This window comes from Carcharhinus amblyrhynchos, chromosome 6, assembly GCF_965287045.1.
Source record: "Carcharhinus amblyrhynchos chromosome 6, sCarAmb.v2.hapA, whole genome shotgun sequence".
Classification (NCBI taxonomy): Eukaryota; Metazoa; Chordata; class Chondrichthyes; order Carcharhiniformes; family Carcharhinidae; genus Carcharhinus; species Carcharhinus amblyrhynchos.
The window spans coordinates 56,159,749-56,172,535 of NC_137329.1; the positions used below are offsets into that span (position 1 = coordinate 56,159,749).

General features: G+C 42.8%; 1 protein-coding gene across 3 annotated transcripts in view; it reads right to left on the reverse strand.

Annotated features, from left to right (window-relative positions):
- Positions 1-12,787, reverse strand: part of dgkza (diacylglycerol kinase, zeta a) — a 475,544-nt gene that overhangs the window by 18,559 nt on the left and 444,198 nt on the right. For all 3 annotated transcript variants that reach the window (XM_080190495.1, XM_080190494.1, XM_080190493.1), the window contains 3 exons: positions 5,033-5,076; positions 1,505-1,625; positions 463-499 (listed from right to left, as the gene is read on the reverse strand). In XM_080190495.1, coding sequence (XP_080046621.1) covers positions 463-499; positions 1,505-1,625; positions 5,033-5,076 — 202 coding nt within the window. The remainder of the gene's footprint in view (positions 1-462; positions 500-1,504; positions 1,626-5,032; positions 5,077-12,787) is intronic.

Consider the following 12,787-nt stretch of genomic DNA (forward strand, 5'->3'; position numbering starts at 1 on the left):
TGAATTCTTTAAATAACTTCTTGAATTATCCTTGTTGCCTATTAGTGTCATGATTATTGAGGGCGTTTATCATGTTAGTTCTGGGACAGCCCAGCTTCATAGAGGGACATGCTGTGCACAGAATCTTTATTGACATATTATGAGCATTTTTAATACCTGTTCTCAGTGCCCAGGTAGGAGCCGGATCCAAAATGGCGGCCAGGTAGAATTAGTCGATTGCCAGTTTGAACCCTTCAGCACTATCAAATTACTAGGCCCCCATCTTTTACTGCTAAAAAGCAGTATGTATTGTTTGGGAGAGATGATAGAAGCACTGTGTCCCATTATTCATTGAGGAATATCACTCAAAGTCTCGGATTGAGCACTTCTCCAGCATTTAATTACAAATATTTCAAGCAATTAATTCCAAGAAGAAGATTAAAGCTCTCACGTTTTGTAGAGTAAGAAAATGTTAAAACTTACTTCTCCTTCTCTGTTAAGTCCAGTATCTCTGGAGAGGCTGGCAGGAGAGAGGGTGTGGAGAGACAGAAAAGGTTTAATATTACTTAATGCACACATGGAAATTGTCCATTAGAAAGCTCAATTCCAATCCTCTACACGTCCATTTCTATTGCTTTATCAGGTAACTGAGTATTCACGTGATCTCCCATGGTCAAGACTTTGCATTCATTCATGGGATGTAGGCGTTATTATGTGGGCATCACTGGCAAGGCCAATACTTATCCTTGAACTGAGTGACTTGGTCATTTCAGAGGGCAGATAAGAGTGACCTTGAATACGCTGACATCTCCTCAGTGTACTGAGTGCCGATATCCTTCTTTTACTGGCACACTCAGCCCAACTGTCAGTAAAAATTAACATCTTAGGATGTAGTATTTGAGACATGACATCTGGAATGTATGTTTGTGAGGAAAAGGTGCCTCGACCCCTATGGTTCCCAAAGCTTCCACCATTAGCATTTTCCTTGACTCATATATGGTCTGTTGCAGACTAATTTAGAGAGGTTGACTTCTCTGACTAATTAGTAACTCTATCATCATTGTGCCATACCTTTAGGGAAGGAAACCAGCCGTCCTTACCTGGTGACTCCAGAACCACAACAATGCGGTTGACTCTCAACTACCATCTGAAATGGCCTAGCTAGCCACTCAGTTCAAGGACAACTAGGGATGGGCAATAAATGTTGGCTAGGTAGTGACTTCCATGTCCTACAAATGAATGAACAATGTTTCTGCTAATATGGTTGAAGCTGAGATATTTTTTCACTGACAATTCCAATGTTAATGTTCTCTTGTTTCTCTTGATGTCAGGTGTCAAGTGTATTGCGAAGCTGACCATCCATGGTTGAGGAAGGAATGAAACATGCTATGTATAAACTGATGGAGATTTATTTCCAGTAACCAAAACTAAACTCATCTGATGGTAAGGATACGACTCTTGCAATGGCAGCAGTAGGAGGAGGAGAGTTTGGCAAGGGTCAATTTGTAGTTGGCTGGCCTCTTACCATTTTCCAGGATGTACTTCACAATCTCTTTGCTTCCTACTGTGACAGCGTGATACAATAGGGTCCGGCCCTCAGGATCTCGCATCATCAGATCAGCGCCTGATTTCTGTAACTCCCGTAACTGCAACAACAAAATAAATACAACGTGGATCAGACATTCTACACAAAGCAAAGGGGTTCACTCCACTGGAACTGAATGGACCTTTACAGTGACACAGTGGTTAGCACTGTTGCCTCACAGTACCAGGCTTGATGGACCGAATGGTCTCCTTCTGCATTGTGAGATTCTAAAACTTTCATGACTTCTAAACTTCCCTTCATTAAGTGTTACCTCAGCTCAATCCTGATCTTGCCTTTTACCAGCTTACAGACATTTTGGTCTTTAGCGCTCACAAGTGTAAAAAGGAAATAGATTTTATTTGTTGGGGGTGGGGGAGATCCATATTTTTAATCAGAAAAATGTGAGATGAAATAAGATGGAAAGAGGTCCACGTGGACAAGAAACATTGGCACAGACTAGTTGGGTTAAATAAAACCTTAGTGACATTTTCTCTTACACGCTAGAGTTAAAAGAAATCAGTGTTGGTGTAATTGTAACATTTTCAAGGGGAATTTTTAAAGGCCTGTAGAAATAATGATGATTATGTGCTCATTAGTCTTTTTGATATGCAAATGAGAATATTTAAGAGCTGCCACTGCCTGAGGTCCCAGTCTGACAGGAATTCTGGAACTTTTGAAGACATGTTACCTGCTGTTACTCTCCTTAACAAGCTGGGAGTGTTCACAACAGTATACACGCTGCCGGGTCTGCTGGGAGAAGGGACAAATTACCCTCTCTTGTCCCCTAGACTCTGTTACAGGAATGAATGGGCCAAATCATCTGCAAGAGTGGCCGTCACCACTTGACTGCCACTCCATGAAATCACTCCAGAGCAGAAGAGGCCATTCGGTCCATCGGGTCTGCACCGACTCTCTGATAGAGTATTTTACCCAGGCCCTCTAACCTGCCACACATTTCCCATGGCTAATCCACTTAACCTATGCATCTCTGGACACTGAGGGGCAATTTAGTATGACCAATCTACCTAACTTACACATCTTTGGAGTGTGGGGGGAAACCGGAGCACCCAGAGGAAACGCCATACAGACACAGGAAGAACATACAAATTCCACACAGTCATCCAAGGATGGAAACAAACCCAGTCCCTGGCGCTGTGAGGCAGCAATGCTAGCCACTGTGCCATCGTGCTGCCCTGTTTAATTTAACCATTCCTATGTAACTACGTGGTACCGGAATGCCGCATTTCTGGCCCAGAATTCTAAACCAGGCCTCTTGAGAAGCATGGAATGTAATTGCTCCTGCAGTCCTTCTGTCTTCGTGTAGGAGCATTAGGGGAAGCAAAGCCAAATCTTTTTATTGTGTTCCAGTATAGTTACACACCCCACAGCCACTTTGACAAGCTACACAGATACAGTAAGTATAAGGTAAATGGGTGAGGGAGAGTCAGGGAGCAGGGGGCAACCCAATCAGTGGTAGTCAGTGGGGGGCAATCAGGGGTTAATTGGAGTTGGGGAGGGGGGAATCAATAGTGTCGTTACCCAGGAGTTAGAACTGGTTTCAAACTGTTCTTTTTCCTGGGAAACTATTCGGCTAAGTGAGTCAGAACCATCTGAAGCCTCTGACTCTATCTTTAGGTTTCTGAGTGTTCTAGATGCAGGGTAAGTGTCTATCGGGTGCCCAAACTTCCCAAGTAATCTCTGTCTAGTCAGTGCGTGGGGACTTCCGAGGGGTTCCCCAGCGCATCTTGGGGGGTACCTCCTGTGTACAACCATCTGGAAAATGGAAGTTCAGGACCAATGACCTGCCATAACATAACATATTTGATCCTACAAAAATTTATTATGCTAGCAAGTGTGATCTGACCAATACAGGTTCAGCATAACTTCCCTACTTTGCAATTCTATCCTTGGAGGAATAAAACCAAGGCTGAGGTTTTCTGGCTCTGCTATGGCAGGACCCGCTGAGGGAAAACCCAGCCACTAAAATCTGCTGTGCCTTTTTTTTTAATGGCCTTGCTAATCTGTGGTACAACTTTTTGTGACCATGGTATTTGTACTCCGAGAGGCCTTTACTCCTCTCTTTCATCTGGACCTTCCTCCTCCAGTCGTCCTTGTTGCTACTTCTACCCAAAGATCTTCAACCCTATGGTGTATCACTGTCCCGTGCCATCCTGAAGCACATTTAAAGCCACTCTCTGATGGCCAACATCCAGCTGTGCCTAGGTCAACCACTCTTTCTGCTGCTCTCTGCTTTGTCCTCTAATAGAGATCTCAGTAGCTTTTCAGCACTCCTGTAAGTCGAAACTTTAGAGTTCGTTTTGTTCTTGAAATTTCAATCACAATTTTGTTTGTCTTACGGTCTGCCTATGGAATTTTGTGCATATGTCTCAGCATCCATTTTTCCAACATCTCTATTTTCTTCCATAGACTTTCACTTATTGTCCAGCTTCCTAAGGCATTACTTGAACCTTCCACATCATAAGTGACCTCCTATTCTTCCTAGTGAACTGTACTGCTGCACATTTCTCTGTGTTAAACTTCATTTGCCAATAATTTGCCTATTCTGAGTTTATTCATATCTTTATCCAATTTGTTGCAGTCCTCCCCAGTATTGCCCAGCTCCCCAATTTAGTGTTACTTGAAAAATTTAGAAATTGGGCAGGATTTTCCAGTCACATTCACCCCAAAACTGGAAAATCCCACTCAAGATCAATGGATGTTTGCATGAATCCATCCACCCACCCCTACGATTTCCGTGGCCAGCGGGACAGGCAAATTTCCCTCATTGTGTTTCTGATTCCAAATAATTATCATAAATTGTGAATAGCAGTGATCCCAACACTGATTCCTACGGAGCACCACTTCCCATCTACTGTCACTTTCTATTATTAGCCTTTACTCCCACTGTCTGCTTTCTATCTTGAAGCCCCAGTGAGCAATCCACTCTGTCATTTGTCCCCTGATTCCGTATTCTCCGATCTTATTCATTCGTCTATTACTGCGCATTCAATCAAATGTTGGTTTGATCAGTCATGCCATTTCTTTTATCCACTCATGGGATGTTGGCATCTCGGGTTGTGGCAGCATTTATTGCCCATCCCTAATTGCCATGCGATGCCATTTCAGAGGGCAATTAAGAGTCAACCACATTGCTGTGGGTCTGAAGTCACATGTAGGCCAAATTGGATAAGGATGGGATATTTCCTTCCCAAAAAGACATTAGTGAATAGATGAGTTTTTACAAGTCGATAATGGTTTATGATCATCATTAGACTCTTATTTCCAGATTTTTATTGAATTTAAATTTCAGCATCTGCCATGGCGAGATTTGAACCCGAGTCCCCAAAGCATTGCTCTAGGACACTAGTCCAGTGACAATACCACTGCGCCACCACCTCCTATTAAACTAATGAGACAGGTTATGGGTTATAAAAGACATCAGGCTTTTTAATCGAGGATCGGGCTTACCTGTTGCAGGTCCTTGTTCTTTACTGCGTGAAGAAGGCTCTCATCTGCACAAAAAGAAACTGGTGTTTTTACTGTGGCAAGGGAGTGACTGAAGAGCACAATAAGAGGAAATAAAACAAAAGGATCATGTGCCTAATAACAAAAATATACTGTGGATGCTGGAAATCTGAAACCAAAACAGAAAATGCAGGAAGGATTCAATAAGTGTGTCAGCACCTGTGGAGGGGGCAATACAGTAAATGTTTCAAGTCTGTATGACTCTTCTTCAGGAGATATCAAGCAGTTTTTCTTTCAAGAACTTGGTTCTCTGAAATTCTGCTGGCATTCCATTGATCAGCTGCCATGAACCTCAGAGAAATGGGAAAAACATTTGCTTTCAGCCACTCAGACCATTTCCTCGGGATGATTCAGTAGACTCCTCTGGCATTGCGGGAGAAGATTAGTGGGACCAATGTGAAACCTGAGAGCCATTCTCATTATTTTGAGTCAATCATTCAGCTTTCCTAACTCCCAAATGCCTTCCACCACGTAAAAACCACGTGAATGCTCTTCGCATACTAAAACATTTCTGCTCACAGGAATGACATTATAATGGTCCTTAGAGCACACTGGGAGTAAAAGTAAGTATGCTCAGTAAAGTTGCACCCTTGCCTCGGATTCAAAAGGTTCCGAGTTCCAGTTGCACTCCAGGACTTGATCACAAACATCAAGGCTGTTCAATGCTGCACTGACAGTGTGCTGCATTGTTGGAGGTTCCATCTTTTGACTAAGATGTTGAACTGGAGTCCTGTCTGCCTGCTCTGGTGGAGGTAAATAAAATTCTCATGGCCCTTGCAAAAAATAGCAGGAGAATTATCCCTGGTGTCCTGGCCAATATCTACCCCTCAACCAACATCACAAAAAACAATTATTTGGTCATAAGGTGCCACAGTGATTAGCACTGCTGTCTCACAGCACATTAATTAGAAACCTGATGTCTGTATCGATATGCGTGATCTTCTTGGAGATCCTCTCTACTTGGAGCCGGCAGTTGGTGGTGTCGATGGTAGCCATGACGTGGAGATGCCGGCGTTGGACTGGGTCCAGTCCAATGTTGGCATCTCCACATCATGCTTCACAGTGCCACAGTGCCAGGGACCGGGATTTGATTCCTGGCTTGGGTCGCTGTCTGTGCAGAGTCTGCATGTTCTCCCCATGTCTGCTTGGGTTTCCTCCGGCTGCTCCGGTTTCCTCCCACAGTCCAAAAGACCTGCTCATTAGGTGCAGTGGCCATGCTAAATTCCCCCTCAGTATACCTGAATAAGCACCGGAATGTGGTGAGTAGGGGATTTTCACTGACTTCATTGCAGTGTTAACGTAAGCCTACTTGTGACACTAATAGATAAACTTAAACATGATCACACTGCTGTTTGTCGGAGCTTGCTGTGCACCAATTAGCTGCTGTGGCTCCTACATACTTCATCAGCTATCAAGTGCTTTGAGACATCAGGTGGTTGTGAAAAAGTTGAGCCTGTCTTTTTTTCCCCAAAGCCAAGTAAAAAACACACAGCTACAGTTATCAACAGATCAAAAATGAGTGGCTACAATCAATAAAAACAAAACTTAAAAAATCTGATGGAAAAGAGGAGGGAACATTGGATACAATAAACATTGCACTAAAAGCTTTGTCTTAAACTCTTCCTCATCAAGTGAATGAAGTTCCATTGTGTGCTATTTTTAATGTATTGGGTATCAGATTTTCATGAAATCATGATTTTAACAGCCTGTTTAAAACAGATTGCTTAAAATAATTTGCCGAATTTAAATAAATTAACAACTTCATTAAAATAGTGCAGACAAGATCTTAATTTAATTTCATTCCTATTAGTAGGAGAGACTAGGATGCGAGGGCACAGCCTCAGAGCAAAGGGATGATCCTTTAGAACTGAGATGAGGAGAAGTTTCTTCAGCCAGAGGGTGTTGAATCTGTGAATTCATTGCCACAGAAGGAGGCCAGGTCATTTAGTGTATTTAAGAAAGAAAGGCAGGTTCTTGATTGGTAAGGGGATCATAGGTTACAGGGAAAAAGCGAGAGAATGGGGTTGAGAAACATATCAGCCATGATTCAGTGGCAGAGAAGACTTGATGGGCCAAATGGGCTAATTGTGGTCCTATAGTTTATGAACTTAATGAGTAAATAAACATGCTAAAATTTAGCACATGTGCAGATTACAATTTATTTGAGTTTGGATGATAACATTATCATCCAGCCAGGACCGTTGGCCTAGATTTTCTGATGGTGTTTTCCAATATCCTGCTTAAGACGAATAGGTTATTTGTGGCATTAGATAATGTTGACTGAAAAATCTCCACTTGTCTTCCAAATGGTTGTAAATGGTTGCTGGCCATTTGCTGTTGTTGTGTTACAGACAGAAATGTTTTCCTGAATGTCACATGCTCCTAAACACACAATATACTCCTACATATGTTATTGACATGTTACAGGCTGTATTACACTCTGTAAACCATGACAGGCAACCTAGGCTAGTGAGTGAGTTGCATGAGAGGCCCTCCCTCATCTCAGTGGGCTGCAAGATTGAAACTGGGCTTGTCCGTGAACCGTGACCCCATGAAGAAGATTAAATACATTTAATACATGGTGAATATTTCATAACGAGTTATAGAAAATGCATAATTATTTATATATTAATAGAACTGTCATCAATTTCAAATGGTGAAAACAAAAGAAATATTTACACTTCGGACACAGAAGGAGCACATGTCTCTCACAGTCAGTGTTGTGTGCAATCAGTAAGTACCTCACATCACTTACCCCTACTTTATCAGTGTACCACTTCAGTTATACCGATTAGAAAAAAAACTATGCAGATCGAAACCAGTGGAATGTGGCAATTCTGCTTGTGGGCAACGGTCAACAAAATGTCTCACTGGACATGCTCAGAACCCAGATGGGCTACTTGTGGCCCCAGTGCCAAAGGTTGCCCACCATTGAATCATAGCATCCCTACAGTACAGAAGAAGGCCTTTTGGCCCATCGAGTCTGTCCCGACCACAATCATACCTAGGCCCTATTTCTGTAACCCTCATTTATCCTGCTAACCCTCCTGATACTAAGGGGCAATTTAGCATGGCCAATCAACCTAACCTGCACATCTTTAGACTCTGGGAGAAAACCCATGCAGACACAGGGAGAATGTCCAAACCCCACACAGTGACCTGAGCTGGGAATCGAATCGGGTCTTTGATGCTAACCACTGTGCCATCCCAAAGGGCTTGTTCAGGATTTCAACCCCAGTCCTCTTGCAAATTCATCTATTTCCAACACCAAGTGAGAGTCACTCTCCTGCACCAACGAGCTAAGTCCGCTGCTGTAAACCTGTCCCATTGCAATCTGTAGACTTAATCCTGGATTGGCAGCATTGTGTAGCTCTGCCTGTTCAAGCTTTACAACAATTTCACCAAGATCAAGAGCCTGATCTTTATAGGGCATGTAGTAGCAATGGCCCCAATACAGCTGGAGCTTGATCAGGTGAAGGCATTCCCTGAATATCTGTGGGTTTCAGTTCAGTTGGCAGGTCACTTTCCCAGGTGTAAGAAACTATCCAAACAATTGGAAATTTGCTTTTAAGTTAACAGCTCAGAGCAAGTTCGAATTTTGCTGGTAATTGAGGAGGCATGTGGAGACAAACTGCACCTGTGAAATGTAGTGAGCCAAACGCACACTGTTTTAAAAGCACTTCAAAGTAGGTCCCAAGTGATAATACACAAATGTCAAAATAAGACACAAAACAGAAAGTGCTAGAAAATCTCAGCAGATCTGACAGTCTCTGTGGAGAGGGAATAGGGCCAATGTTTCAAGTCTCGTTCTCTCTCCACAAATGCTGTCATACCTACTGAGATTTTCCAGCATTTTATGTTTTTATCTCAGACTCCAGCAACTGCCATATCTTGCCTTTATTTAAATATTTTATTGCTTTCTTTAGGTGGTTTTACAAAATGTATAAAACTCTTCATTTGGGGAAACTGCAAATGCACGTAGGACACTTCCTTTTGGGAGGGGATTACAACAGAAAACAGACTCATTCTACTTAACTATGTGTGTCCTAAAACATTTATTATTGCAGTGTTAGTTATTCCATTGCTTTTCGTGGAAACTTGCTGTGTGCAAATTGGCCACAATGAAAACAGTAACTGCACTTCAAAAGTACTTAATTGGCCAAAAAGCATTTTGGCAATGCCCTGATGTTATGGAAGGCACTATGTAAGCAGAAATTCTTTCTGTATAGAATTGCCAAGTCCATCATACCAACACTGGGTGAATGACTCTTGGGTCAGAGAGTTTTACATTTGCACGAGCCATCAAACACCTAACTTTTCTAATCCCATTTTCTGGCACTTGGTCCATAGCCCTTGGATGCTGTGACATTTCATCTAAATGCTTCTTAAATACTATGAAGATTCCCGTCCCTACCACCCTGTCAGGCAGTGAGTTCCAGACTCCCACCACCCTCTGGGTGAAGAACTATTTCCTCAAATTCCCTCAATCTTTTGCCCTTTACCTTAATTCTATGTATCCCTGGTTATGACCCTGCTAATAAGGGAAAACGTTCCTTCCTATTTCACCTATCTATGTCCCTCATAATTTTGTACACCTTGATAAGGTTCCCCCTTCAGCCTTCTCTGCCCTATGAAAAACGACCCCGGCCTAACCAGATTCTCTCCATAGCAATGCTACTTGGTATCAGATGTCTCAGCAGCTGTTTTCAGTACTTCAGCTACCACCTTCAAGAATCACGCATACCAGCCTTCCATCCATTGACTCTGTCTACAATTCTTGCTGTCTTGGCAAAGCAGCCAGCATAATCAAGGACCCTGCCGACCCCAGACATACTCTCATACACCTTCTTCCATCGGGAAAAAGATACAAAAGTCTGAGGGCCACCAACTCAAGAATAGCTTCTTCCCTGCTGCCATCAGACTTTTGAATGGATCTATCTTATATTAAGTTGATCTTTCTCTATACCTTAGCCATGACTGTAACACTACATTCTGCACCCTCTCCTTTCCTTCTCTATGTATGGTATGCTTTGTCTATATAAGGTGCAAGAAACAATACTTTTCACCGTATGCCAATAATTGTGACAATAATAAATCAAATCAAAAAGTGTACCTGCAAATTAGGCACATTTAATAAGTAATCAAAACAATAATGGTACAAATTACCACAAGTTCTACGGCCAGCTTTTCCTGTTTCAGTCGCCCATTCATATTTCCTTTACAATTAGTGCAGAATCTTAGATTTATTCCCGGCCTGGGTCACTATCTGTGTAGAGTCTGCACGTTCTCCCCGTGTCTGCCTGGATTTCCTCCACGTGCTCCGATTTCCTCCCAAAGTCTGAAAGATGTGCTAGTTAGCTGGATTGGCCATGCTAAATTCTCCCTCAGTGTACCACAACAGGCACCGGACTAGGGGATTTTCACAGTAACTTCATTGCATTGTTAATATAAGCCTATTTGTGACACTAATAAATAAATTTTAAAATATATACAAATACTGCACATCAGCGTACAGGAGTCAAAGGATATGACATTACCTCTATAAAAACATTGGTCCTATTGGAACATATGGACCTATGGTCCACTCATCATGTTGCATTCAGCAAAGTTTGCTAACTATCGAACCTTCAGCAGCAGAATCCACAAAAGAATTAGTTCTCCTGGACTTTCTTCCTCACCTTTCACCCCTCATTCAAGTTAGGCAAAGTGACTCCCACGGGAAAATACAGCGTGGTTGACACCCTGAGCTGCTGGCACAGGCCAGCTTGACTCCACCATCAAAGCTTGAATGTGGCTGGGAACCGCTAACACCTGGCCGTTTCAGGATGTGAGCTCGAAATTCAAAGCTGCGACCTATGCACTGGTGAATGCACGCAGTCCAATATTGGGCTGTATCCAATACAACTTCATGCATGGAATCCTTTGTGCTATCCTTCTCTGTACTTCATGTCAAAGGAGCACATTTGCAGAGATGGGGGTTAATACAGTCAGCACTTTCAGCAAAGCAGAGCAGGATTCTTTTGCATAAAATCCACAATGTCATCAAAACATATCTTATTAATGAGCTGTAGAAACACAAGTTTATGTCCTTTGAGATACACTTGAAAATTTGCCTTACAGGCATAAAACAGATACAGGTTCTATAATCCAATTCTTATCTACTGACACAGTTTTAATTTTGTGGCGATTAAATTATGAAATAAAAGCTGCATTCAAGGCCCAATTTGCCTGACGTTCTGCATTATCGCGGAGGTTATGGCATTAACCAAAGTCCTGCAGCACATTGTAGCTTTGTTACAGATACAGATGTTAACTCTCTGTGAAACACTGTCTTGTGACATAGAGAAGCTTTCATGTGGCAGTGTTAGATCCCTGTTCATTTATGTACCTTTATAAAATGTTGCATTAATTATGCAGTTACAGAACCCTGTAAAACAGCGAGATCCAATCATTTTATACATAATTTATGCCTAAATGAAATAAAGTGGCTTTGATTAGTAGATCTGAGTATGCAGAATGAAGAAAAAGCATCATTTTTAAAAATTAACCCATTGTTTTAAATCTAGTTCTTAATCAGAATGAGGTGGCCTTCCTCCTTTTCTGCTCTCAGTCACAATTTTATTCCTTTCTGCCAAAGGGTCAATGGGATCATACTCTGTTCAAATTTCCTTAATGGGTCTGATATTTCTGCACCAGTTTCTGTGGTACCAGAGCACCAAACCACAAAGTGGATGCAGGAAGAAAGAGGGTGAATCGGAGTCAAATAGAGGGAGGGGGGGGAAGATTGTATTAAGAGAGAAAAAGGACAGGAAAAGAAGAAAAAATTTAAGAGTTTAGAAGTTTTGAAATCAGGCTTGTCAACACACAGCCTGTGGGCCTCAGCTCAGTCCACCAGGCCTCTCTATCTGGCTCGTGGGCCAGAGCTCAGCCTACTGAATCTCTGTATCTGGCCCACAGGCCCGTTTTCAAAGAGTCAACAAGTAATTTTGAAGATTTTTCAGAAAACCACCTGTTCAATCACAAGCTGCTTCTTTCCCTCGTTTGCTGTTGTAGGATCATTAGTGAGCCAATCAGCAGCAACGGTCTCTGTTAAGGCCTGCTTATGTATGACTGTCCCTCCAAGATGTCTCTCACTCCCAATGCAGTCTCTGGTTGGAGGAGCAGCTTTCTTTACTCTGAGGCCTGGAAATATGGTGCAACGACAGTGCTCAGTCTGCTGGGAAGGGAGGTGGGTAGCGAAAGATGTAGTAGCCAGGCACAGGAAGGGTGCTTAGCTTGTTGGGGGGGGGGGGGGTGACGTTTTAGCTCTAGAATGGGGGGGAGGGGGGGGGGTTAGCTGCAGAGTGTGGGGGGGGGTGCAAAGGGAGCAATTATCAGGCAGGGGGAGGAGGCTAGCTGCGGTGAGGTGGGGGGGGTGAGGTGGTGGTATGGTAACTCTGTTAATCCCTCTGACACTAAGGGGCAATTCATCATGGCCAATCAACCTAACTCTCACATTTTCGGACTACGGAAGGAAACTGGAGCACCTGAAGGAAACCCATGCAGACACAGGGAGAACATGCAAACTCCACACTGACAGTCACCCGAGGTCAGAATTGAACTCGGGTCCCTGGCACTGTGAGGTAGTAAGTGCCTCTGTGCTGTCTTAGTCTTGTTAGAGTATTTTAACTTTCTATGAGATCTCCTGTCCTTCTTCTG